Below are 25436 nucleotides of genomic sequence, written 5' to 3' on the forward strand. Positions count from 1 at the left end.
ACCTTGTTTGTCTTCCAAATCTGATTTCAGCTGACAGCATGGCAGATATGTCGTTTACGCACAAAAGCCGGAGTAAGGTTGTGTGAGCTAAACGGTGGAAGCATGCATTTACAGAACATCGGAGCGTAGCGCATACTGTCCACTACTCGCATTGGGAACAAAAAGGCCGTGTGGAATACGACTGATACAGAGCAATCGCTGTTAAACTATGTTTGCACTGTGCAGAAAGCGAGCTACGCAGGTGACAGGGGTTGTCATTCGAGGGCCGAGGCGCTGTCTGACCATGGCAACTGAGCTCTTTCTTGGAGAACTCTACTGCGTGCAATGGAAGCAATAAGCGGATGCTGGATTTCCGTTAAAGGTCTTAAAAACTTGTTTTGAAAAGCTGTGATGTATGCCTACGTTGGCGTCGACTATGGTCAAAGAAGGGCGCAACTTTGGCATGATTCCACGATTCTGTGCATACCCGAGCTCGGCATGGGGTGAGAATTCGGTGAGATCTCTCAGTTACCGGTGTTTCTAAGACATTAACCTTGGGCAGAGGCGTGGAAGTAGGCGTTGACACTATTGACTTGCGCATGATGCAAAGCGATGATAACCAATGAACTGTGGAATGTGCGTCATGAATGTACAACTGTCAGCATCAGCCCCAAATAATTCTAATTTGCAGCTGGTTTTTATTGGAAAATCGCATTGATTTAGCTCAATCTGCATATTGGCTTATAAGCAGGCTGTGGACGGAGTGAAGGAAACTCCAGTCCTTGCCTAGAGCCTGCATGCGTACCGAACAACCCCTCTCCACCGACAAAAGCAATAATGACCCCATTTACTACGGAGGTTTTACCTTCCGTTCATCCCGTCAACCCCATGTCGAAGAGTTGAAAGAACTCTCGAGTCTATGTAGTCATCTGCCTCCTCGAGCTCTCATAAAAATCCGACTTCTCTTCCGATTCTGAACTCGTTCCAACATCATGGCCAACTTAGACCTAGCTTCCACAGTGGGTACTTGGGTTGCTGCTTTCCTCGCCCTCCTTGCCTTGGGGGTATTCGTCGGCCCATTCTTTATATGGAGAGCAAGCCAGACGGAAAGGCATAAAGCACTGGACAAGCTAGAGAAAGGGAATGCCGAGGGTGGTGGATTCATATCTAAAGGCCTTCGAGTCTCTCCAACGATTCGCCTCTTTCGACGTGTGCGTGTTCCGGAACTTAGCAAAGAACCTCAATTTGCAGACCAGCAGTTCGTCTGGAATCCAGAAACCCGAAACGTGTCACCAGAGTCAGCAGGATGGATTCAGTTCTGTCTATTAATCAAAATACACGGTGTTGAGATGAGCCTCAGCGACCTTCTCACAATTGATGAGCAGAGAACTTGGTTGCCGTTACATAAGAATTGGTTTTTGGTGTTCGGTATTATTGGAAGATTTACGATACGTTTGGATGAGGGAAAGATGCCGCCCAAGTTGAAGGGAAGAGCAAAGTCTGTTCCAAACATACCAGGTTTGGGATCCAGAAGAGGTACCCCAGGGAAACGGCGGCCACTGGACCTTCCGTGCACCTTTGGACCATGTTACCATGACAGACGAGACCGGCGATGGGTATTACCCCTTGTTCGGTATGTTTGGAACGTTATGGTTCTTGTGCGATGCATCAGATAGTTCTCGTCATAAGCTATACTATCAGCGCCACACTTCTGACGAGTCCGGAAAGCTTATCTTGGACACACTGAGCATACAGACGTTGTTCTGGCTGGCCGTCGGTTGCCTACCCCTTGGAAATGGGGACCTCTACAGCCTCGAAAACTGTGTCATATACCAAGAAGCGGACAGGCTTCAGTCAACGCTTATATCGCCACGACCCTCTGATACGACACACCATATTCGATTCCAGGACTATTATTCGGTTAGGTGAGAGCTAAATTGAAGAAGAAGGACCTAACTGAAATCTTTGGTACGTCAGTTGCGATATGCTTGATATTGCTGCAAAAAGTATCTAAAAAGATGATCTTGAAAGTTGAGGTACATTCGGCATTGTCACAGGGGGACAGCACGTAGAGGACTAGAAGTTAGATGTCCCTATTGCCATACCAAAACCAAGCCATCCTACAGCGTTTAAGTCAATCGACATGATTCCTTCCTGATTTAAAGTGCGAGAATGCCCATAGTTCCTTCATGCCAGCTAGCGTCGTCGTATTCAGTGTCAGGAGATAGCGTATTTTTTCTTGATGATATCCGCAATCTAAAGCGAAGTTAGTAAGTCAAACCCCCCACTTCCTGGCACCCCCCTGTTTCTGGCACCCACAAAAACGCGAAAATCCACCACAACCCAATGCCCACCCCCAACCTCCTTTTATCACAACATTTTCAATTCGCGTCCAAATGGGCTCATCTTTTGCACATACCTTCTTCTATATCTAATGCCTCAATATACCGAAGATCAGCTTCGTCAGGCTCTCGAGGACATCTCAAACGGCAAGAGTCAAAAGAGAGCCTCATTGGAGTATGGGATACCACGATCAACCCTCCAACTACGTCTCCAAGGTGGTCAGACTAGGAAAGTGGCTTTTGCTGACTGGCAGAGGCTGTCTCCTGACCAGGAGAGTAAGTTGGCACAATGGGTTCGCATTCAGGCTTCGCTGGGCCTCGCACCAACGCACCAACAGGTGAAGGAATTCGCAGAGCGAGTTCTGGCTGCTGCTGGGGATACCAAACCACTGGGAAAAGGCTGGATCTATGCCTTTGTGAGAAGGAACCCTATCATTAAGGTTCAGAGAAGTCGTTCTATCGATTCTAGACGCGTTAATGGGGCATCTACTGAGGTCATTAGGAACTGGTTTAAGTTCCTCGCTATCCCTGAGATCAAGGACATCAAACCAGCCAACAGATATAATATGGATGAGACTGGCATCCTCGAGGGTCAGGGAGCTAATGGGTTAGTGCTGGGTATGGCTGAGACGACGTCTGTTCGCAAGAAACAACCTGGGTCGAGGGCATGGGTCTCTATCATTGAGTGTATCTCAGCCTTGGGTAGGGCACTTCGTCCTCTTATCATTTTCAAGGGGAAGACAGTCCAACAGCAGTGGTTTCCATTACATCTCGTTCCATACGATGGGTGGGAGTTCACAGCAACAGATAATGGCTGGACTACAGACTTAACTGCCATTGAATGGTTAGAGAAGGTGTTCATCCCACAGACTATGCCTGAGGCTGAGGGGGAGGCTCGACTGCTGATTGTGGATGGGCATGGGAGTCATACGACGACAGACTTCATGTGGAATTGCTATATTAACAATATCCATTTACTGTTCTTACCACCACACTCCTCTCATGTCCTCCAGCCTCTTGACCAGTCTGTCTTCAGCCCTGTTAAGTCAGCCTATCGGAAGGAGCTCGGTTACTTGTCTCAATGGAACGACTCTACCATTATAGGTAAAAGGAACTTCCTGGACTGTTACCAGAAGGCTCGACTTGCTGGTCTATCAGTCTCGAACATCAGAAGTGGTTGGAAGTGGACTGGTCTACACCCTGTGGCGATGGTTAAGCCCCTGATGAACCCTATGGTACTACCTGAGCCTCCTGCTAAGCCCACCACACCCAAACCAACTAGTCAGGGCAGAAAGCGATGCCATAATGGTCAACAAACTACCCCTGTTGAGCCATGGGATTCTGCCTCCTCTGCAGTGGTCTGGTCGACACCCAGGAAGCTGGCAGAGCTCAGCGGTCAACTGCACTTATACACCCAACTCGACAATGATACCAGCACTCAACGGCTGCTATTCAGGAAGGTGAAAAAAGGCTTCACAGAGCAGGCCTGGCAACTGGCAGCTGCCCAGCAGCAACTAGCTCACCTGAGGGCTCAAGTTACCAACGCTGCAGTGAAGAAGAGGAAGACTGTTCAAATCGATCCCAACACGAAGTTCGCGAACATCAGGGATATCCATCGGGCTCAAATCGAAGCGGGTGAAAAGGAGGTTATCACGGCTGAATCCAGCGACTCTGAATGCCCTAGTGAGGCTGGCAGCTGTATTGTAGTGGGTGTGGTTGAGGATCAATAGTTAATAGTAATGAGGAGGTCGGGTTGTGATCCCATCGTTTTTGTGGTGCCAGAAACAGGGGGGTGCCAGGAAGTGGGGGGTTTGACTTAAATGCCCATGAGGCTTTTTCAAAAGCTTGACTAATCTTTTCTCCTGAAGCATACGTCGTCGCCGTCGGCGCAGCAGTCAACACCATGGGCCAATAGCTAACATCAACAACCCTCAACCCCTTGATCCCATAAACCTGCATCTCCGTGTCCACCACACCTCCTTTATCCTTAGGCACCATAGCCGCAGTGCAACACGAGTGCGCATTTGAAGGCGACATGTTAGCAGCCAGCAATCTCTTCATATCCTCCTTGGAAGCGGCGTCATACGGTGCCGCCATCTTAGGCCCAAGGACCTTCATCGCTGGCGCAGACATAATCTGCTTCCCTTTCTCGAACAAAGCCACAGCGAGGTCCAAGTCAGTCGGATCAGAAGCGGTGCGAAAATCAATGACAGGCTGCTGGAGCGGATCCGTGGAGCTAATCTTTACCGATCCGCGGCTCAGTGCCCGGAGGAAGTAGAGTGTAATGCTGTTGCCGGTGCCCCAGTGGACCATGCCGAGGGGCACGTCTTGCCCTGCCAGTTGGTCGAGGACGATTTCTCGCTGTATTTTGTAGCCTTCTTGGACTGAGGAAGGTGTGTCTTGGGCGAGGTACTCAGTGGGGTTGTGAGATTTTGCGGTGGCGAGGATGTCGCGCCAGGATGAGGTTGTGTTTGCGAGGGGCGATACAGCTAGGTTAGTGCTCAGGGTTCTGACGATGGTGTACGCTCCCTGCTTTTTGGCGTCGTAAAGGGCGCGCTGTTCAGCGTCGTATGTTCCGTTGGTATCTAGAGCACCAGAGTTGGGGAAGATATTGTTCTCGACTGGATTGTTGTCTTCAGTGATTATACCTTTGCTTATGAATTGAAGTGATACTCACAGGTGAAGGGGACCTTGAGTTCACCCTGATCCATAAAGTTCTCGCCGACCCCAGGCAGATCAGCGACCATGTAGATTCCAAAGGTCTTCAAGAACTTCTTTGAGCCAATGCCAGAAAGCTGTAGAATTTGGGGCGTATGAAGTGCCCCGGCAGCGAGGAGGACCTCCTTCTTCGCGTAGACCTCGAGGCGCTCACCACCAGCTGAAGGCAGGTACTCGAGACCGACTGCCCGCTTGCCTTCGAACAGTACCTTGGATACGGTGTGCTCGGCCAAGATATGGTAGTTAGGACGCGAGTCCTTGACACGCTGATAGTGGTTGATCCGGGCATGGCTACGGGTCCGGGTGGTGGCGTCGGCGAGGGTGGGGAAGTTGAAGAGACCCACGGCACGGTCACCCGCGTTGGGATCCGGGGAGGGAGTGAGGCTGCTTTCTAGAGCGGCTTGCCAGAAGTTTTCTGTGAAATGTCAGCGACTGGGTTATCTCCGAGACTTTTCTGCGATTATCTTGGATCGCTTACCGGCTCCGGGGAAGTAATAATTGGGATACGAAGCGTGGACAGGTCCGCTGTGGCCGTGAGCCGACTCTACCCACGATATGTTTGCAGCGTCAGCAAAGTCCTTAGGCGGGGTCGTCAAGTTCTCGCTCTATCAAAGTTCAGTTAGAAACCGATCGCCGCTTGCGTGTTCATGTCAACCTCACTTTCCGAAAGTAAGGCAATAGGTCGTCCCATCCCCAGCCCTTGGCGCCCAACTTCTCCCAGGCCGCATACTCCGTCTTTCCACCGCGCACAAAGACCATGCCGTTGACGACTGAACCGCCGCCGACAACGCGTCCAGCGGGAACCGAGAAGGTCCGGTTGTTCAGCGCAGACTGTGGCGCGCTGTTCAAGTTGGGCCAAAGATACGGAACGGGGAAGAAGGCACCCGGAATGAGGACGCTGTCTTCATCCTTGTCAAATGGTCCGGTCTCGATGACAAGAACATTGACTAGATGGTATATGTTAGATAGAGAATGTATACGTGAGGTTATTAGGTAATGAGACTGTCTCTACTTACTGCTTGGGTCTTCGGTCAACCGATCGGCGACGGTAAGACCCGAGACACCTCCACCGGCAATGACAAAGTCATAATCATTCGCGGCAATCGCATCTCGTGAGGCAATTGTCGCGTGGCGAGGGATCTGTAGTGCAAGTGAGCATGAACTGCACGCCAATAGTGCCAGAATGGCCTTCACGGGTGTTGTGCGAATACTAGGCATCTAGACTACGAGACCAAGACGATCTCAACTGGAGTGCTTGCAGAGATGAAGCGAAAACGATAGACAAGAGTCAACGAAGAAGTCAAACGCTGGAAACTGTCTTTTTAGAGGAGCTTCTCGTCATCGAGAATGGCAACGATCTCGCCATTGTTATGATGCAGAGGCCTTGGACGTGCATATGCCAGTAAGCTGAAGTTTAAACGACGTTACACTGAAGTGACTCAAGACGGGTGAAGTCGCAGGAACGCCAATCGGAATGTGCTGAGAGAGCTCGCTTCTGGGCATGGCGGAGGTGCTTCACCATACGGAACCGCATGTTTGCTTCATTCTCGAAAACAAACGAGTTAGAATCAACCCGTGAGCAACGATAGAAAAATGAAGCCGCATGAAAATCCGTGTGCCTCGTGCGGGGAAGGACTCAGAGTCCAGCTTCGACCCTGGCTGGGATGGACGCATGTAAGCAATTGCGACGTAGAGCTAGTCTTGGCATAGTCTACACGCCAGGCACTAACGGTGGTTGTGATGGTCAACAAGGTAGGGTAGGCAGTGTGAGGGACGAGTATTTGGCTCAGATGGAAATTAAATTACGACTATGTCTTTCTGTGCGTGGTATTTTTAACCACAATCTCTAAATGAGGACTCGAATCATCGTGCCTCGTACAGGGTTCCGGATATCCATAAATCAATTACATGAAATCATTACATCAGCAGTCTTGGTACACCTACACTTGATCCTTAGATCTTGTTGGGTACGTTGTCATTGTTCTCCACAGAGCGGATCTGGTTGTCGTCGACGGCAAGAGTCTGCTGGTCGTTCAACTTGGGGTTCCTCAGGAGGAAAGCGAACGCGATAAGAGGGACCGTCAAGCAGATACCGGTTATGGTAAGAAGACGCTGGACGTGCTGGTACGAGTCGATGATAGCCGCGCGCTCGGGAGTTCCGACGGGGTACTCGGCGATGGCAACAAAAGGCTGGGCGTAGGTTACGGTAGCCAGGGAGTCGTTACCGAACGGCGCAAGGTTCTCCTGGAGGACGGAAGGCAAAACCTGGGTCCAGATGGCGCCGGAGACGGTGTTACCAAAGGCAGATCCAATGTTATAAGTGGAGAGGTAAAGACCGGTCATGATTGCAAGGTGCTCGTGCTTCAAAGTGGTCTGGAGCGAGGCTTGCGCAGGGTAGGGGAACATGCCACCTGCGATACCGAGAAGGACCTGGGCGCCGATGACACCGCTCTGTCCGGCGGAGGTAGGAGAACCACGGTAGTGGATCAAGAGACCGAAAGCGACCATGAATAGCATGGTACCGGCGATGATGAAGTATTTGAGGCGGCGAACCTTGAAGACGATGAAGCCCAGGATGAAGCCGGTGATGACACTGCAGAAGGAGTACAGCGACGTGATACGGGTAGCGGACGCAATGCTGAAGTCGAAAGCGACAATACAGACGGTGTACAGGTAGTCTCCCTGCATGTACCAAGCCCAGTTGAGACCCAGCGCAATACCAAGGGGGGCCAGGATACCACGGTCGCGCATCAACATGAAGGGAACGAGAGGGTGCTTGGCCTTCATCTCCCATACAGCAAAGACGGGGATGCAAAGGATACCGATGACGAGGGGGGCGATGACGTGAGCCTCGCGCCACGTCGTCGAGAAGCCACCGGCAATGGTGAGAGGAACCAAGATCAGAGCGAAGATGGCGATAACCAGGATGATACCGATGACATCGAGTTGCCAGAACAACTCAATAAGGAACTTCTTGGGGCCGAGCATGCGGAAAGGAGACGAGTAAGAGTCGAGGAGTCCCTGTTTCCTAGCCCTGCGGCCGACGATGGACAGGCTGATGATGAGGGGGAGAGCGCAGACAGGGTAGATGATACACCACATGCCGATACCCCATTGCCAGGTGCTTTCGCCGAGAACCATTGCAGAGATGTTACCGCTGACCCAGGTGTTGATGATGAAGGGAAGCGCAGGGATGTAACTGAACAGCAGACGGGCGCGAGTGGAGGTAATGTCGGCGATAATGACCTCGACAAGCAGCATGATCATGGTGTAGCCAACCTGGTAGATAACGGCGCCGGCGGCGAAAGCCTTAACCTCTGTGGCGCATGCCTCGACAATGGTACCAACAACGTAGAAGACAACGGAGACGCAGATGAGCTCGACACGACCAAAGACGTCGGCAATCTTGGCGGATGTAGGTTGGGCAGCAGCGGCAATGACGGAGCGGAGGACGTTAACGGTGGCCAGGAGAGAGTGCGTGGCGTAGCTGCTCGTGGCGGTGGGTTGGTAGGCGTAGCGGAGAGTTCCATCGAGACCATAGGCGTAGGCGACTAGGAAGACGCCGAAGAAGATGAAGTAGCGGTCGGTAGTGGTGATGGCGGCAGAGAGGACCTCGATTCTCGCAACACCTGGCGACTTTTCGCCGAAGATGTTGTTGGACTCATACGCGGGAGGCGGAGGGGTGCTATGGGAGAGAGGAGCATTCTTCTCCGCCGAGGTGACATCGGCGGTGGGTGAGGCGATGTCTGAAGGAGACTCAGTCTCCTTCCTACGACCAAAGAGACCCATTTTGAATGACTGAAGCACCCAGATGAGATGGATGATGAGAGAGCCTGGGATGAAGGTCAGTGCCAGGACAGAGGTTGATTGCACACAAGTGCTGTAGATGAAGCTGAACTCCGCGAGATCCACGGGATGAAGTCGGCGGAACTCCACTTCCGTGCCGGCAACCTTGAGGGACCGGGCTGACGTTGAGGGACGGCGGCACTTACTCGGAGAGAAGTCGGGGCTCCGGTGACGTCTTGCGGTCTGTGGCAGGAGCTGTGACACACCGAACGTCAATGCACCAAGGTGAGCGTTGACCGAGAAGGTGAGGATTTCGGGACCCAGGTGAAGGTTGAGTCTCTTGGGTTTCGAGTCTGCTCAATTGCACAGAGCACACTGCGCAACTATTTGTTACCAGACCAGAAGGGCAACAAGACGCAGTCAAATGGACGACCTGGTCGGGGATGGAATGAATTAAAGAGGGAGAAAATTCAGAAAGAGGATCCGCCTGCAGGGACGACAGGGAGGACGAGGTGGTGAGGTTACATCCATGGCCCTTTTTAACTTTCCAGATATGGCGAATAGAGCTTTATCAATGTCTCTCAGGCTCGCGGGCAGTCTGCGCGCTGCCCAATCAAAGTCGCACCACCCATCTTTGCCCATCGGAGCCATTTCGGTGGGCAGCCTGGAAGCCTACGGAGAGGGGGTCGAACCATTGAGCCAGTCGATCCAGCCTGACGCAGCTTGCGCTAGCCGTGATGATTTTTTTCGCATCTTGTTAGTTAACAGACTAGCGCCCCTTTGATCCCTGGTCCCTGGGTCTTCAGGCTTCGGAGTTGCAGTCCTTGAGTGTATCCAGCACTCCAAGTTGGTGGTGTGAAACTCTGTGGTGTCGGGATCAAGGACTCAAGCCGTCAGAGAAATTTTTTATCAGATCCATCTTATCTGATTTAGCGTGCGCCTTTCGCACCACGAACCGCTGCGATCGATGTCGCAAACGGTTACCTCTCCCAAGCCGTCGTGGCGCGCATTCCATGATCCGACCACCCATCCCTCGGCACGAAAGTTGCCAAGACACAGAGTTGGTCTTCCTCTCTTGTCTCATACTCACTCATCCTCTTTACTTCACTTGTGATGAAGTACCGCCGCCAAAGGAAGGACGTCAACAGAACATCTGCTTGACTCGATCAGGCTACCCGCAGCCACCACCAACGACCTCGGCGCACTTTGGTGCAAGAATCCTCCCAACTCGCAACCCAGCTGGCGGCTACAATGTTGCGGCCTCGTTCAGCGCACTATTTCAACGAGCAATTATTGCAACGAGCGTCGGGATCCTATTCCCAGTCTGCCACCTCGTAAAGAACCACAAATTTGACCCAGTTCACCCCAAAGTCGCCCACAAAGAACACCCCCGAATCCACGACCCTGTGTCTCTATATCCGGCCCCCACTCTATGACCAATCTCCGCATGCTCCCGACTGGCTCAGGAACGGGGTGGCCAAGTGATCAGAACATCGGCCAACCCGGTCGCTTTTGACAAATGGATTTGCAACCGCGCGAGGCCGCCTTTTGCGCCTGTCAGCACCACCGCAAAAGAGTCACCTCCAAAGAAAAGGCGGCACCGGCCTCGGCGACTAGAGGTGGTTGGTCTCTCCGTGTGGAAAAAATCGGCCCATGTTCATCTCCAGAGCCTAGGTCTCTTGGCCTCTTCACGAGTAGAACCCACAGTACGATCCTCTGTCATCGCTTCACTTGATCCTCCTATTGCGGAACATTGTCCACAAACCATCGATAATCCGAGTAGTCTAGAACTCTTTTACATTCAGGCTAGGAGATCAGAGTATTACTCCAAGCTTCCCCCACAACACGCCTGCGAACATGTCGGCGGGTGGGCAGAGCTGAAATATGACCGCGCATGCCACCAACACCACGAAAACGCCACAAATGATGCGTCTGACTGCCGTCTTTCCACTAGGCTACCGGTACTAGCCTGCGGCACTAACATAAGTGCCGCATGCATCGTGATCTTTGCAAAATACCTCGTTGTCAAGTACCTCTTAGGCTTTTTCCCTGGAATTCTACCTATAGCACTAAGTAAGGATCTAATCTCTTCTTGAGGGAGGGTCAAGAGACACATGGAAAAGACCATGGTAACCAGAGGGTCGGTGGAACTCTGCAGTAACATCGGAGCATCGGCGCTGGGGTCCCAGGCGGTGCCCGACCTCCCCGGCCACCGATCTGTGGATATTGACCAGAGTGTCGGGTGCGCCAGGAATCTGGCTATTGATCAAACTTTTTCACTCGCGAAGAACTAGTTGCTCACCGCTGGGTCTGGGTTCTTCAAAACTGATGTTTCCACTGGTCTGGAACTTGTGAGGGAGCTCTCCAAGGGTCGGGCTTCAGGGCTGCCTCATCCGCCGCTGCAAGTTTCTAGTCTAGATCCAACTCCCACCTCATTCACCTCTTCTTAGCCAACTATAACGAGAACTTATCGCCGAAAGGAGTGCTAGCAGCGATGAAGAAGACCAAGTGATTCATTCTTACTACGTCTCTGATGTGTACAATTGAAGGCACGGCCACGTCGCCGACAATGGTATGCCGCGCTTTACGCGATCCAAAACCAAATCCTTTCCAACCAGTTGCGAGGCTTCACCACCGGCCACGTCGGCTCAAGCCAATCAATCTCCGCTTTGCCCGACCAAATATCCATCTCGGAAATCTTCACAAACTTGGTCTTTTTCACAAGCTTATACCCCAGGAACAATGACAAGAAGATCGGAATATCAATGTACGGCGGCAAAAACGCCTTGGCACTGAACCGCCCCGGGAAGAACGCATCAAATCCATTGAAGAACGCCACAACGAGACAGAAGACGATGGCAAAGTACGCGAGAAACGGCTGCATCGGCGCCTTGTACGGCAACGTATTGCGGTCGATGCCATGGTGTCGCAGGCACTGGTAGAACCGCAGGTAGGTGTAGCACACGCTGGCCCAGACAACCAGCGTGCTCACGGCGCTGAGGTTGCTGATCCAGAAAAACACCTCGGTAGCGCGGCTGTCCACGTTGAGGTAGACCAGGCATCCCAGCGCCGACGTGGCTGCGACGCAGGCGTACGGCACACCGGAGCGCTCCCACTTTAGGACTGCGGGCGCCTTGCCGTCGAGCGCGGCGGCGTAGAGGACCCGCGTCGAGGCGTAAAAGAAGCTGTTGCCGGCGCTCCACGCACTGCTGAGGATCACGCCGTTGATGATGGAGGGCAGTGTCCCGATGCCGGCGTTGCTGATAGCGATGACAAACGGGCTCTGCGCGGCGCCGGGACTGCTGCTGCTAATCGCGTTGAGCAAGTTAGGGTCCTCTGATGAGACACACAGCCCGACGAGGAAGATGGCGAGAACATAGAATATTGCGATGCGCCAAAAGACGCGGCGGATGGCCTTTGGGATATTGCGGCGCGGGTTCTCCGTTTCACCGGACGCGACGACAACCATTTCGCTGCCACCGTACGAGAAGGTGGCTTGGATAAAGACTTTCCAGAAGGCGAGGAAGCGGCCGAGAGCGCCGGGTCGGAGGTACTCGTTCATCGGCCCGGGGTCGTGCCAGTACCGGAAGCCGATGGCGTCTCCACTCGGCCCGCCGCCTACGGTGATCACAAACATCAGGATGATGAGCCCGACGATCGTGGTAAGTTTGATGGCGCCGAAGAAGAACTCCGCTTCGCCGTATATGCGGACCGGAAGGCAGTTGACGAGGACCATTGCTGCGAAGAAGATTGTGATGAGGGCGGCTTGCGGAGTGGCGTGGTCCCAGTAGTCGAGGATGACCACCGAGACGGTGACCTCGATCGGGACGCCGATAGCGAACTGATACCTGTCTCATCTTCAGCACCGCAATTTACACGCCCTGTCTCACACACCAAGCTTGAGATTACTCCTCGCCCACAGTTATCTCTCCATCTCCGCACACTGAGCGACATCGAGGAATGAAACCTGTCTTACCAATAATTCCATCCCAGAGTGAACCCCAGCGCAGGATCAACGAAACGCGCAGCAAAGATTGGCACAGCTCCCGGGATTGGAAGCCACGCAGCCATCTCACCAAGGCAGTTGATCACGCAGTAGAGGTTGAACCCGGTCACAGCGTAACAGATGAAGGCGGACAACGGCCCAGCCAGCGACAGAACTTGACCGCTGCCAACGAAGAGTCCCGTGCCGATGGCTCCCGAGAGAGCGAGAAACTGGACATGCCGCGATTTCAGTTTTCGGTCAAGTGTTCCAATATGTTGTAGCTCTTGCTGTTGCTTGAGGTCCGCTACTGTGCCGATTCTTGTCGTCGTTGCCGGCTCGATGTCAATGTCGGCGGGGTCTCCTGACCTCTCTGGCCTCCCTCCCGGCTTCCCCTCGGTAGTCTCCATCGTCTTTCTGCCTCGTTAGCACTGAAATATAAGTCCTAAAGCTCGTAGATGTGTAAGTGATTGTGCTTCTCAGCTTGAGGCGGCAATCAACAACATTTGCCATGTTCCCGCAAAGGACAAACCGGGTACACTAAAGCGGGCGCACCAAACGGCAAGTGACAATCTTAAGTAGCAGCAAGGACGCCGCACAAGTCCCGTGTATCGCTTACCCTGTTTCCCCAATCAACTCTCTCCTGCCTCTATGAGTGAGGCGTTGGCTTGCAGATCTCTGCATTCTGATCCTGCACAAGCGGCACATGGGCAGTTCAAAGTGCGGGGTTGGTTGGAAACCACCTCCCGGTGAGCAAACTGCGTCAAGAGAGGACAAGAAAAGAGTGACTGTCATACTGGAGGAGCTCGACTACGCAAGTTTCAAACAATATCATCCTTTCGCCGTTGAATCATCCACAGCCGCAGAGGTGATTTGCTTATAAGATCCCATCACATCCCATCTCAATTATTCCACAGCAACGTGAGCTCACCGGGGCCCGCCTTTCTCTCGTGGCCCAACTTGGTTTTACAACTCTCACTGAATTCTTCTCTTAGCACTTGTATACTCTTCACCGTGTAGGTGAAGTAATTCCTAGTGCATAACATGTTTAACTAGCGATATGTTCTTTCGTCAATCCGAGAACTACCTATCCAGCGCAGCGATGGGACAACTAGTCAATCTGGAAAAGTCCTTGCAAGAGTTTGAGCGCAATGGGGATGTCGCACCATGTCACCTGTCCTCCGTAACAACATATCGATCGTCATTGATAACTTCGAGTTAATTCTATAGCTGAAGGTAGGCCTATGTGCCTTCAAGACAGGCCACAAATAGGGTGTGTAACTAAGGTACTACAGCATGGGAGACCAGAGCGACAGCATTACTGATACGTGCCCTGGCTTCGAACGTCGCGAAACCCTCCGTCCTCATTTGCGGATTTATACATGTGCCCTTGGCAACTGTTATCCTGCTCCCTCCAACTCTTAATCTCGTCAACGCCGCCGACAAGTCCTCAGTGAGTCGAAGCGCCAACGGCGCCATAAACCTCAAGCATCGGAGCCCGTTCCAGGATTAGTTCACCAACCAAATGGGGTGTATTCCACCAAATCCCCGGTATCATCAACATCTTTAAGTGTAAGAACTCGAAAAGCAGCGAGAAGACGGCGTCGCAGTTGAAGAACCAAATAGCTTCTTCGCTTCGGCATATAGGTCCCTCACAACTCGTCTGGATATTTCACTCAGACTTTCATCCAGTCCGTCTACCCAATATAAGTATCTTTGCTTACGATTAAGCTCAAGGAGATTCTTTCTGAGACTTGTCTATAGCAGTTGTGTACAAACCCATCTCTAGAGATCTGTCGCCTCTACGGTCAGTGTCTCCTGTATTCAGCTCATCCCATCTTTCTGGAGGAAATAATGCTGCCAAAGCGACTCACCCAATATCCAGGACGAATGTCACTTCCTTTGGCAGTCTCACAGCATCCGAATTTTGCGGCCCCGGGCTCAGGTGTCATGAACGAAACTCCTTTATGGAGAGTCCCCAACTACGAAATGCTCAGGCTGATCTTCCTCCTCGCACGGATCCGAAGCATCGCTATAGGTGTAGGTTCAGACCCGAATGCATCAGAGTTAACGTAGCGGCCATTGTACCCTTTGTATTACAAAGTGTTGAACTCACCCCCATCGACTGGAAACTTCAAGCTGCCCGCTTATAAAAAGCCCAGAAAAGCAACATCAGAGTGTTGCAAAAGATGTACAAAGATGTCAAACTTACTTGTTGATGCACTTGACTATTACTGTCCTTGATACTATTTGAATTGTCTATAACAAGGATTCTTTCAGCCCCTGAACACCGGTGTTCGAATCAAGGCGGGCTTCTATCATAATTGGTTCAGAGTTCTATATCAATTAAAGGGACCATACCTGTTCCATCTTTTACTTTAAGTGCTTTGAACACTTCCAAACCTAATTTCAATCCCGAATAGAGCATTCAACTGATATCAAAGATCCTGTTCAGCGTGGCTCACGTGCTTGTGAAGTTGTGGTTATATTCCGAGTATTCGGTGCATTCAACCTATTCATTCCGTAGATTCCATCTGATCTCGCCCTACCGACCCAAGCCCAATCCACCCAGCAACGAGTTTAGGAAGTGGCTACCCATATTCCTTCATAACTTCTACTTAGGTTTAAAGCAGGCGTTCTCCCAAGTCGACCTTGCAGAGTCCCTTTGCACAGATTTTCTCTTCACAACAATCCCCGCTCAGACACCATATAAGCAACAACTCATCGATTCATAAAGCGAGGTACCTTGGGCTATTATTACTATACACTTTTCCTTATACAATCATAGCTCTACCATCCCGGATACGCAGTGGCTTCACACTCAGTCGGTGAGATCAGTCGGTGAGACGCTATGAATTTTCTCAAGATCTCTCTTTACTAACTGCTTGCCAGGACCTTGCTATCACAGACGCACGCACCAGGAATACTTCAGTATCAACACCGGCAGTAAGGCTGCACCGAGTCAAAATGGGTCACAGACTTTTCTCTACCAACCCCAGTGCCGACGACAATGTCAGCGCCAATGCCAGCGCCAACGCCAGCGCCGATGCCAGCGCCGATGCCAACGACAATGCTCGCACCGTCACCGTAAGACTAGTCCCCCTTCCTCCTGCCCCTTTCAATTCCTCTCCATCTGTCCCTTCGTGTGTTTATAAGTGCGGTATAGCCTCCGGCCGGGAAGTGAGGGGAAGTGTTGAGAGTTATCTAAAAACTAATTATTTGATAGAACGAAGAGATCGACCAACAACGCTATTTCAGAATCACCGCCCTCTGCATCCAACTCAACTGCGCAGCCTGTAGCTTGGCCGACGAGGCTCTTCTCCCGATCAACGCCGATCTCCGCCGAGTTTTCAACTCTGCCAATGGGAATATGTCCAGTGGTGGAAGGGCCAAAGTAGCCCAGGAGGCGCTTACATACTTCCGGTCGATTGTGTATTTCTCAGGAGCCAAGAGGAACTTTCACCTTGGGACCGGGCGAGAAAGGCTGCCTTAGAGTCCGACTGCGACGCCCTCCAACAGTTTCTCACAGAGATGCACAACCACTGAGGTTGCTCGCTGAGCTGAGAGCTCTTCCCCGGCTACCATGACAGTCGCGCATGAGGAGCGTTGCTGCGTTACTGCACTACGTTGGGTAGTTACCGTACAGAAGGGTAGAAGGAGAGATTCGGAACTTGTGATTGGGAACAGTCAGGGATCAGACTTGAACATGGGGAGAAGCGATATGCCACATGACGCATCGTAGGCCACGCAAGAAAATCACAGGATCCTTGTCACCATAATTAATCCAACACGATACCCATGAATGTGGTTTGTTCAATGACCAGTGACTATATCCTCTGCAATCTTTTCTGCCAACGCGTACACGGCAGATTGAGGGTGTCCCGGCAGCGCGAACGGAAAAGTGCTTGCGTCGGCAACTCTCAGACCCTGGACACCAAACACACGCCCACGGCTGTCGACCACCGCCTTGCCCGACGCGACATCTTCCTCTTTGCCCATAGCAACAGTGGATACTGGATGCCACACTTGTCCCACGTTGGCCCTGGCATAGTCTAGTATTTCCTCATCCGTCTGTACCGAATCACCGGGGAGCATCTCCGGGCCAGTCTTGAATCCTGGGGTATTAGCGAATGTTGAAGCCCAGGCCGTGCGGAGCCGCTTGACGGCAGTGACGGCCAGCTCTATATCGGCGGGATCAGATAGCCAGTTCAAGTTGATGATCGGCTTCGCGTCGATGGAAGCTGAGGATACCGTGACGTTGCCGCGGGAGAAGACGCGAGGGAGGTAGGCGGCGAGAGTTCCGCTAGTCTGTCCAGGCCCGGTTGAGAAGGACCCAACGATGAATGAAAGCTGAGGCCAGTCAGAAGGAACCGAAGCAAGCTTGTCGCGAGTTGCTTGCGTGAGGTTGGCGAGGGTAGAGTTGGGCAAACGCTCGTAAGCCAGGAAGCCCGCAGCGGAACTGTAGGGTCCAGTGCCAAATTTGAGGTACTCTTCGACGAAACCCGGGTTGAGAGCTGGATCATTGGTGAGAGATTGCGCAGAAGGCGTACTGACGGGATACGCGACGAATATCTGGATTGGATCCTGGAGGTTCTGTCCCACGCCGGGGAGGTCGGCGATGACCGGGATCGACAGAGCCTCCAGCCTTTCGCGAGGTCCAATGCCGGAGACTTGAAGAAGTTGAGGAGAGTGAAATGTGCCAGCGGTGAGGATGACCTCTTTGTTGGCGGACAGGGTGTACTCGACCCCTTGGGAGTTGACGCTCACGGCAACAGCTTTGGTGCCATCGAACAAGATCTTAGTTGCAAGAGTGTGAGTGTACACAGTGACCTCAGTATCTTTGATAGCCTGTCGCAGGAAGCTGCTCTCGCTCGTAGATCGCTGCGCCGTTTCGGGCTCGATCGTCGAAGGCACCCACGCGCCGTAGCCCGCCAGTTCACCACTGCTGAATCCCTTGGGGCTGATGCTCAGTCCGAGGCTGAGAACAACTTGAGCAAGCCAGGTCAGCGTCGGATCAACCCAGTTATTCCACGAAACCTGTAGCGGGCCTCCCTGCTCGTCGTAGTCCCCGGGATCGAATCGCACAGACGCATTCGTGTTCTGCCGCTTCTCCACGTTCGGCGGGGTAAGGTCGACAGAGCGCTTGAAATACTTGAGCATGTTCTCCCACCTGAATGTCTCATCGCCGACCGTCTCCGCCCAGAGGTCATAAGACCCCTTTGTCCCGCGAATATACGACATGGTGTTGATCGCCGAAGACCCTCCAAGCGTTTTCCCCTGCCCGTAGTGCACCCGTCGCCCTCCGGCGCCCGGGATCGGTTCCGAGACTAGAGACCAGTCCATCAGGGCTTGCGGGGTGAAATTTGGTGAGGGATCGATGAAAGCGATGCCCGTCAGCGAGAGGAGGGGCACGACGCTGTTGTTGCCATTTTCGACCTCGTAGAAGCCACCGGCCTCGATGACGGCGACGGAGGCAGTGGTTGTGGCAAGGCGCGATGCGAGAGTCACGCCAGCGGTGCCGCCGCCGATGACGATGTAGTCGTAGCTTGCATTGCGGCCGGGGTATCCAAAGGCGGAGGAGAAGAGGCGGTCTTGTGCCACTGCGAGACTCGAGAGGGACAAGATGAGAGTCCGCAGCATCATGCTGTGGAAGATGTTTTCGTCGCTTGGATTACTTCAATTGGTGAGTTTGCCAGACGCGTCTCACCCAAAGGCGTGGGCTGAGCTGAGCTTCCTCAAGAAGCTCATTACGAATATCAATGGCGCAGGCCCATACTTAAGTACACCCTCTGAATCACATCATCATACGCGGGGATGCATCTCAAAATCGTGAACTGATGTCACCGGAACGCTGGTGACATGCGCCACTGCTGTGAATTTAGGCGAGCTTGCTTGAACACCCTTGAATTGGGTTGCCCGGGCGTGCTTGGGTTGATTCAGAGATGCTGTGAGGCCGACTCGGATTCTGTTGTTGCATTGAACCGGCTGCCAGTTTCGATAGTCTCTCGTGTCCCCAGCAAGACGTCAGCACGACGTAGCATTTCCTCTCGGCTGTGATGACAGATTGGGGCATGGATGTTGGAGGGTGTTGGTATCCCTATAACAGGGAAGTTGGTTCGAACCGTAGGGTCCTGGGGGTGACGAAGTATCAATATCTCTGTATTGATTGATTCTGCGTAAGGAGTAGAAGGGAGATTCCAACCGGAGGCTGGGTGGACCGTCGAGGTCTAATTGTATTCTCTCGAGGTGGCCCCTGCTCTACCCTTACTCACGGTCGAATTGGGCTTCCAATCCGACAGAGGGATTGAAGGGGAAGACGGGCCGTCACTCAGTGGATGGGACCCATCGCATTGCATGCTGACAGACCCCGTACCATGCTGTTTCTCGGTTACTGTGGTATGACAAGCTGCAAAATGCGCTCTGGCAAAGTCAAGCCGACGAATCGATTCATGTTGACTAAGGGTGATCTGAGGGAAACTGTTTCCGTTGTTGTGAAATCAACGGCGGTTCAGAAATATCTAGAACTCTGAGGGAATCAGTAAGGGGGTAAAATCGAAAGAAAAGAACAAGTACACGAATTAGAAAGGGCTTTGCCACTAGAAGAGAATCGACTTTTATTCCCTTTCATTACAACGAATGTAACCGCCTTTGTCTTACCTAACTCTTTCAGCCAACATCCATTGAGCAGTGTAGGTTAGCCTGAGGACTTTGGTGAGAGGCACAGCGATTACTTATTACTAAGTACTTTCGTTAAGCCACATCTCACCTGCACCTCGTAATCTCATCGTGTCAGGCTTCCTTATTCTCTCCAGATCCAGCGATGCCATCACTTTCAGACAGCGCATTGCCTGCGCGGGGGACGGAAGCGGACCATAGACCTGCTCCAAGTCAGTCTCTCCACCGAAGAGCTGTAACGGAGTTGACGGAGCCTACCGCGCCACCCGCCGACGACTCGACACTCGAAGGTACTCGGATCGGCCGGCCGATACAAGACTGGGAGCACCATGACATGGCGGCACGATCGGATCGGGACCGCCGGATCCACGATCGTATCCCGATGGCAACGGAACGGCATGTGCAGCCGGATAGAATGAGCACTGTTGTGTACTTGGTGCTCTTCTCACTAGCAGTGATCGGCCTCGTCATGGCCAAACTCGCTGCGGATACTTTTCTTCCCCAAATCGACCTGAGGTTATCATTCCCATCTCTAGGGTCTATCTTAGGCGGCAATCCCAAAGCTTCTGTAGCCCAATCATCACCACCCTCAGGTTCTTGGTTCAAGACAGCCACCGAGACCGCTGCCATTGTTATCAAAACCATCATTGCCACCCTTGGTGGCAAGTACATGATCACCAACGGGTCTCAGTGCCTCGTCGACTTCTTTCCTGCAGGATCTGTGCCGCGGTCCCTCTTGGAAAACAACACGTTGAGGCAGACCCTTACGCTTCTCAGCTACTTCACTCTTCCCACCGCAACATCAGCGACAGTCTCCTCAGTTGTCCCAGGCGGCTTCTGCGACCCAAAGGCCAACATTCCCCGGTTCTGGCCGCCTCGAACACGGGATGATATCAAAGCAATACTAGACGGATGGGCCGGCCTCGCAGGTCTTCACTTGAAGACAGGCGGCAGCATGACGCAGATGTCCAAGTGGAAATGGACTTTTGGAAGAGCTTTCATGTGGTTGTTGGGGATCGGCACGTGGACGACAGTCGAGATATACTTTGGACCATGCTGGTATTATCCTCTAGCGTGGAGATTCTGGTTTACGATAATGTCAGCCTCTTTGGTCTCATGGGTACTTGGCAATGCGAAGAGATTGCTAGTGAGGGAATGGGCGTCGGTGGGACTGGTGCACCTAGAGTTGATGGCGTATCTTGCGGTCTTTCACTTGGCCAGGCAGGCAGACTTGGATGGATTCTGCTCGAAAGCGGACTGTTGGTAAACTGCAGTCTTCTGGGTGTGTACTATTAAGTCGATTTTTGCGTTCTTGATCGATTCTCCGTTGTTTTTGTGACTTTCATACAAATAATCAGGCACTTTGCCCTAGATATCCCACCATTGGCTTGACGTCTTGTTCATACCTCACTGTATCCCGATCTTGCCAACCGTGGCCCTGAAATGTGTCCGTCTGACAATTTCCTCGCTTCGGATGATGCGTCGTCCCTCATCAGGGATTCCATCCAAGTTTATTCCGTTGAGAAATTTGTTAAACCATCTGGAGACAGAAAAAAGAAACGTTTCCCAGTAGTTCGGCATAGTCACATTGAACATATACATACTCTTGTAGAAGTGCGCTCCTTGCACCTTCACCATCTTGACATTGGTCTTGCACCGCGTTGCGCCATCGACTTGAAAGCTGTAGCGCACATTATCCGCAGCGAAGATCGTAACCCATCTGACCGTGGATCCTCCGTTTGCGAGCTCGAGAAGGCCTGCTGAGGTATCGCGCGATGCTGGGGCAAAAGTGACCGTGATATCGAAGCCGTCCATCACGTACATCCCATTAACAAGGCGGGTCGGGCCGTTGTCAGTCAGAACGAGACCCGGCGGTCCTTTTTGGACGCATGTGTTGGCGATGACGCCATGAGCCACGAGTAAAAGGAAGGTGCCCGTAAGGAAGTTCATGTTCTTTGTGTCAGTTGTGGCGGAGTCTTGAAAGGATAGAGATCTAGACTCTGCTGTAAGAGAAACATCTCTGTTGATTTAGTGGGCAGGAATTCGAGGAATTTATTTATACTTCCCACTTTTCGGTAGGTTTGGTGCATTTTTCCTCGTTTGCTTACTCCATTGACAGTCAATGTAATAATTGCAAAAAGAGACTATTCATATTGCAGGCCACTAGACTAGGGGGTGCCCATGTATTGCGAGCTTGTCTTGACCAACGAGTCAAGTCTAGGCATGGTCGCGGGCAGGCCGCTGTGGGGGAGCTCCGACAATGAGGCTTTCTCAAGGGTTCTGTTGAAGGTCCTTCCCCTGGTTGATGATTGGGATGTATACCTCACCGTGCCTTTCAAGCATTATAGTTTACGTGACTGAAAGCTTCAAATGTTGTATCGAAATGACATTCAATCAAGTGCCTCTGACTACCTGTTTACATTTCCAACAAAAGTAAACACCTTGAACGGCGAGGGCTTGTGGTACATTGAGGTAAGTAGACATGCCTCGATAACACTCACGATATGACCAAGATGTTAAGATGAGCGCGACAGGCAGACAAAAAAACAATGCGTTCGAGCGACACTTCGCCGCCGAGACAAGCATCGCCGCCATGACTCGCTAAGGCTTTGAATCTCATCCTTGTATCGACTGGACAGCTGCTAGTACTCCGTACATATGATCAACCAGGCCTTTCAGCCCTGTGCAGCAGCGAAATAAGCTTTAAAAGCTTGGGCTTCAATCTCGAGCTTGCAAGATAGCGGCATCAGGACGGTGAATATGACTATTCTAGGCCCGTCTCTTCTGTTTACTGATGCAAGGTACGGAAGCCTCGTTTTGCACTCCAATCTAATGAAATTGCGATACAAAAAACGTCTAAGCACTCTGGAATACAAATGCGATACCGAGCTGTCAGAACCCGCCCAAGGAGTAGACTAACCAAACGGGGGATGATCTTAGAGTGCTGACATGTCGCCCGGCCAAGTGTACGAACCACAACCGACTCCGGTTGATATTCTGTCAGCTGACTTGTGAATAGCTTCAATCCTTTGCAAAGACATGTTTGTGGCGATTTCCCATAAGCCATCATTGTAGCCGTCGTCGTACGATAGCTTCTGTGATGATTAAGCAACGGCACGTCATATCTACTGCACCTTACTCGTGTAACTGTCCAAAGCATCGCAATTAAGAAAAGGCGGGGTGGAACGTGGAACGCGCGCGGGGTTGGTTCTCTTCATCGGCGTTAATGCCGTTATTATCCTTACAAATCATACTTTGCCTACCTCGGCACAACTTTCTGCCCACAACTACGTCAATGCAGCTTAGTTCAAAGACTATTTCTTGACGTCCTGTCTTCAAGTTGTCGGATAGTCCCGGTACCTATTTTGAAAGCTCACTATCAACGAGCTCTCCCTCCCATCTTACATACACTTCCAAGCCACATCATTCATCATGACCCAAAACAAGACTCTCATCTTCAAGAAGATCCCCACCGGTCTCCCGGTGGCGGGGGAGCACCTCACCATCGAGGACCGCCCCATCGACCTCAACGATGCCCCAGAGGGCGGTCTGGTCATCGAGGTCCTCTACGCCTCCTTTGACCCCTACCAGCGCGGCCGCATGCGCGAGGCCGGCACAAAGTCCTACTCCCCCGCCTTCGAGCTCGATGGGCCCGTCACCAACAGCACCGTCGGCAAGGTCCTCAAGAGCAACAGCTCCGACTTTGCCGAGGGCGACCTCGTCTACTCCCACACCCCTATCGCCCAGTACGCTCGCGTCACGCCTCAGATCCTGTCGCAAGCGCGCAAGGTGCAGAACCCTCACAACCTGGACCTCGGCCTCTTCCTTGGACCTCTCGGTATGCCGGGTTTGACAGCCTGGTCCGGCCTGCACAAGATTGGACAGCCGAAGAAGGGCGAGACAATCTTTGTCAGCTCGGCCGCGGGTGCTGTTGGCCAACTTGTTGGTCAAATTGCCAAGCGTGAGGGTCTTACTGTGATCGGTTCCGTCGGTTCAGATGAGAAGCTCGACTTCATCACCAAGGAGCTCGGTTTCGATGCCGGATTCAACTACAAGAAGGAGAAGCCCGCTGAGGCTCTTCCCAAGCTTGCCCCCAACGGAATTGACATCTACTTTGAGAACGTCGGCGGAGACCACCTCGAGGCTGCTCTCAACAGCATGAACAGCGAGGGTCGCATTGCTGTCTGCGGCATGGTAAGTCAATGGGATCTCGGTAAATGAGTTTAGATGGGACGCTAATGCACAGGATAGATTTCAAACTACAACACCCCCGCTAGTGAGCAAAAGGGCATCAACGGCCTGATGCAGGTTGTCACCAAGCAGATCACCTTCCAGGGTTTCCTCGTTAGCAACCCCAAGTTCGGCCCCGCCTACTTCAAGGATCATCAAGAGAACTTGCAGAAGTGGCTGTCTGAGGGCAGCGTCAAGTCTAAGTTGGCGGTTACTGAGGGTATTGACAACGCTGCTGATGGTTTGATTGGCATGCTTACCGGAAAGAACTTCGGCAAGGCCATTCTCAAGCTTTGATAGACCACAAACATAACGGCTAAATGGAAAAGAAAAGAAATAATGATTGATGAAAACTCTCATGCCATGATCTGCTCCATTCATATCTGGGCCATTCCAAGTAACGGCGGTTACATTAGCCGCCCTCGTCAGACCGTAATCTATAAGCAAAAGCTTAAGTCACTTTTCACTGCCTTACGAAAGACAGTCTAGGTCGGCTCACAGCAAACTCTGAAGTTGAAAGTTGAGCCCATCATGAGCGGAGACTTGACAGCAATCTGTCTCCGTCATGTAGAAGGGGGAAAGTTGCTCAGTCACACTCTATCCGTACTAACGCGAGACATACTTAATTGCTGAAGAGTCGATGTGATTGCTGCTCCCCAAACACCGAGTCGCCCAAGGAGACGCCTTCATTGCCCAGGTAATGCACCAATACCACGCTCGCATAGCTTTTCCTGTTTCACGCAGATCGCGCCGGTTCTTCTCTTCCTCGGAAAAAAAAGCCGCCCAAACATGTTGGCTCAAGGTTCGCCAAGATTGAGATTCCGCAGATGCTAGCATGGGAGTGGAGAGCCCCAAGAACCCCGTGGGTATCAAACAGTCCGACAGCAGCCAACTAGATATTTAAGCTTAAAACTTGGCCAACGTCATCCGCACGTGAACCCTTGGTCGCCGAGAAATACCAAGCGACGACCAAGACAACACCAAGACTAAAACAGGGTCTTAATCTTCCCATCAATCTTTCAGCTTACCGCATATTTGTTCAGGTGAAAGGAAAAAAACAAAGTCTTGGACCGCCCAGCCTCGGCTTACTTTATTAGGCATCCCGTGCCGGCCAGTCGTTGGCTCGTCGGGCTCGGCAATGGTTTTCGCGGTCCACTGCCGGAAGACAACATGCCTGTTGACTGGTATCTTGAAGGTTCGTTTTATGGTATTTTAGACATTCTGCGTGGTGTATTTCTGGGATTTGACTGGAGTTCAAACTGGTTGAAGAGCAACTCTCGCGCGATGTACTTAGTCAGGTCTGCCTTAAACTCTGACAGATGAATGAAGACATAAGGATGAGAATTTTCTCGGAACAAAAGTAAGGTCGCAAAAGCCATTTGACCCATCAACCGACGACATGGATTCGGGCCGTTTCCTGCAGTTGACTGGAGAAATCAACCAAAGTCGCTTGACCACGACCAAGACATCAATCCGGAGAAAAAGGGTGGGTAGCGTTGGTCTCTCCAAGCCGCAAAGTCTCCATATCGGCATCTCTCGTTCGTCTGTCAGCCCCCCAAACTCCCAATATGACCTCAGCCAAGTCATCCTTCACCAAGTACTGTCTCATCGGAGGCCCACGATGTTGGTCGAGAAAATGAGCCAAGGGTGAGAGGTGAGCGAGTACAAAGCTGCACGCACGTCCTGCATCCACGCTTCCTCCAAGGCTTCCCAAGCTTCCAGTG

General features: G+C 52.1%; 8 protein-coding genes across 8 annotated transcripts; 2 read left to right on the plus strand and 6 right to left on the minus strand.

Moving 5' to 3' along the window:
* Nucleotides 1-3835: 3835 nt before the first annotated feature.
* On the minus strand, nucleotides 3836-6257 carry BDP81DRAFT_466691 (uncharacterized protein; the record flags this gene model as incomplete). The annotated part of the gene is made up of 6 exons (XM_060594425.1): nucleotides 3836-4017; nucleotides 4172-4942; nucleotides 4999-5454; nucleotides 5518-5644; nucleotides 5700-5986; nucleotides 6056-6257. The coding sequence occupies 6 exons, from the start codon at nucleotides 6255-6257 to the stop codon at nucleotides 3836-3838; spliced, it is 2025 nt and encodes a 674-aa protein (XP_060437590.1).
* A 562-nt stretch (nucleotides 6258-6819) lies between these two features.
* Nucleotides 6820-9178, minus strand: BDP81DRAFT_476969 (major facilitator superfamily transporter). Its single transcript, XM_060594800.1, has 2 exons — nucleotides 9032-9178; nucleotides 6820-8872 (listed from the first exon to the last, which is right to left on the minus strand). The coding sequence occupies exon 2, from the start codon at nucleotides 8826-8828 to the stop codon at nucleotides 6993-6995; it is 1836 nt and encodes a 611-aa protein (XP_060437591.1). The 5' UTR covers nucleotides 8829-8872; nucleotides 9032-9178; the 3' UTR covers nucleotides 6820-6992.
* Nucleotides 9179-11321: 2143 nt separating this feature from the next.
* BDP81DRAFT_387784 (amino acid permease) lies at nucleotides 11322-13319 on the minus strand. The gene is made up of 2 exons (XM_060587040.1): nucleotides 12802-13319; nucleotides 11322-12673 (listed from the first exon to the last, which is right to left on the minus strand). Exons 1-2 carry the CDS (start codon nucleotides 13215-13217, stop codon nucleotides 11410-11412), a joined length of 1680 nt encoding a protein of 559 aa, XP_060437592.1. The 5' UTR covers nucleotides 13218-13319; the 3' UTR covers nucleotides 11322-11409.
* A 497-nt stretch (nucleotides 13320-13816) lies between these two features.
* BDP81DRAFT_443367 (uncharacterized protein) lies at nucleotides 13817-14306 on the minus strand. The gene is made up of 2 exons (XM_060591726.1): nucleotides 14103-14306; nucleotides 13817-14043 (listed from the first exon to the last, which is right to left on the minus strand). The coding sequence occupies exons 1-2, from the start codon at nucleotides 14284-14286 to the stop codon at nucleotides 14009-14011; spliced, it is 219 nt and encodes a 72-aa protein (XP_060437593.1). The 5' UTR covers nucleotides 14287-14306; the 3' UTR covers nucleotides 13817-14008.
* A 2296-nt stretch (nucleotides 14307-16602) lies between these two features.
* BDP81DRAFT_387788 (GMC oxidoreductase-like protein) lies at nucleotides 16603-18565 on the minus strand. Its single transcript, XM_060587041.1, has one exon. It carries the CDS (start codon nucleotides 18448-18450, stop codon nucleotides 16621-16623), a length of 1830 nt encoding a protein of 609 aa, XP_060437594.1. The 5' UTR covers nucleotides 18451-18565; the 3' UTR covers nucleotides 16603-16620.
* A 1084-nt stretch (nucleotides 18566-19649) lies between these two features.
* Nucleotides 19650-20971, plus strand: BDP81DRAFT_443371 (uncharacterized protein). The gene has a single exon (XM_060591727.1). The coding sequence runs from the start codon at nucleotides 19817-19819 to the stop codon at nucleotides 20747-20749; it is 933 nt and encodes a 310-aa protein (XP_060437595.1). The 5' UTR covers nucleotides 19650-19816; the 3' UTR covers nucleotides 20750-20971.
* Nucleotides 20890-21432, minus strand: BDP81DRAFT_456117 (uncharacterized protein; the record flags this gene model as incomplete). Its single annotated transcript, XM_060593129.1, has 1 exon — nucleotides 20890-21432. The coding sequence occupies one exon, from the start codon at nucleotides 21430-21432 to the stop codon at nucleotides 20890-20892; it is 543 nt and encodes a 180-aa protein (XP_060437596.1).
* A 1345-nt stretch (nucleotides 21433-22777) lies between these two features.
* Nucleotides 22778-24075, plus strand: BDP81DRAFT_362416 (zinc-binding dehydrogenase). The gene is made up of 2 exons (XM_060586445.1): nucleotides 22778-23676; nucleotides 23734-24075. The coding sequence occupies exons 1-2, from the start codon at nucleotides 22915-22917 to the stop codon at nucleotides 24007-24009; spliced, it is 1038 nt and encodes a 345-aa protein (XP_060437597.1). The 5' UTR covers nucleotides 22778-22914; the 3' UTR covers nucleotides 24010-24075.
* Nucleotides 24076-25436: the final 1361 nt, after the last annotated feature.

The sequence above is a fragment of the Colletotrichum phormii genome, assembly GCF_030913505.1.
Source record: "Colletotrichum phormii strain CBS 102054 chromosome Unknown BDP81scaffold_47, whole genome shotgun sequence".
NCBI classification, from domain to species: domain Eukaryota; kingdom Fungi; phylum Ascomycota; class Sordariomycetes; order Glomerellales; family Glomerellaceae; genus Colletotrichum; species Colletotrichum phormii.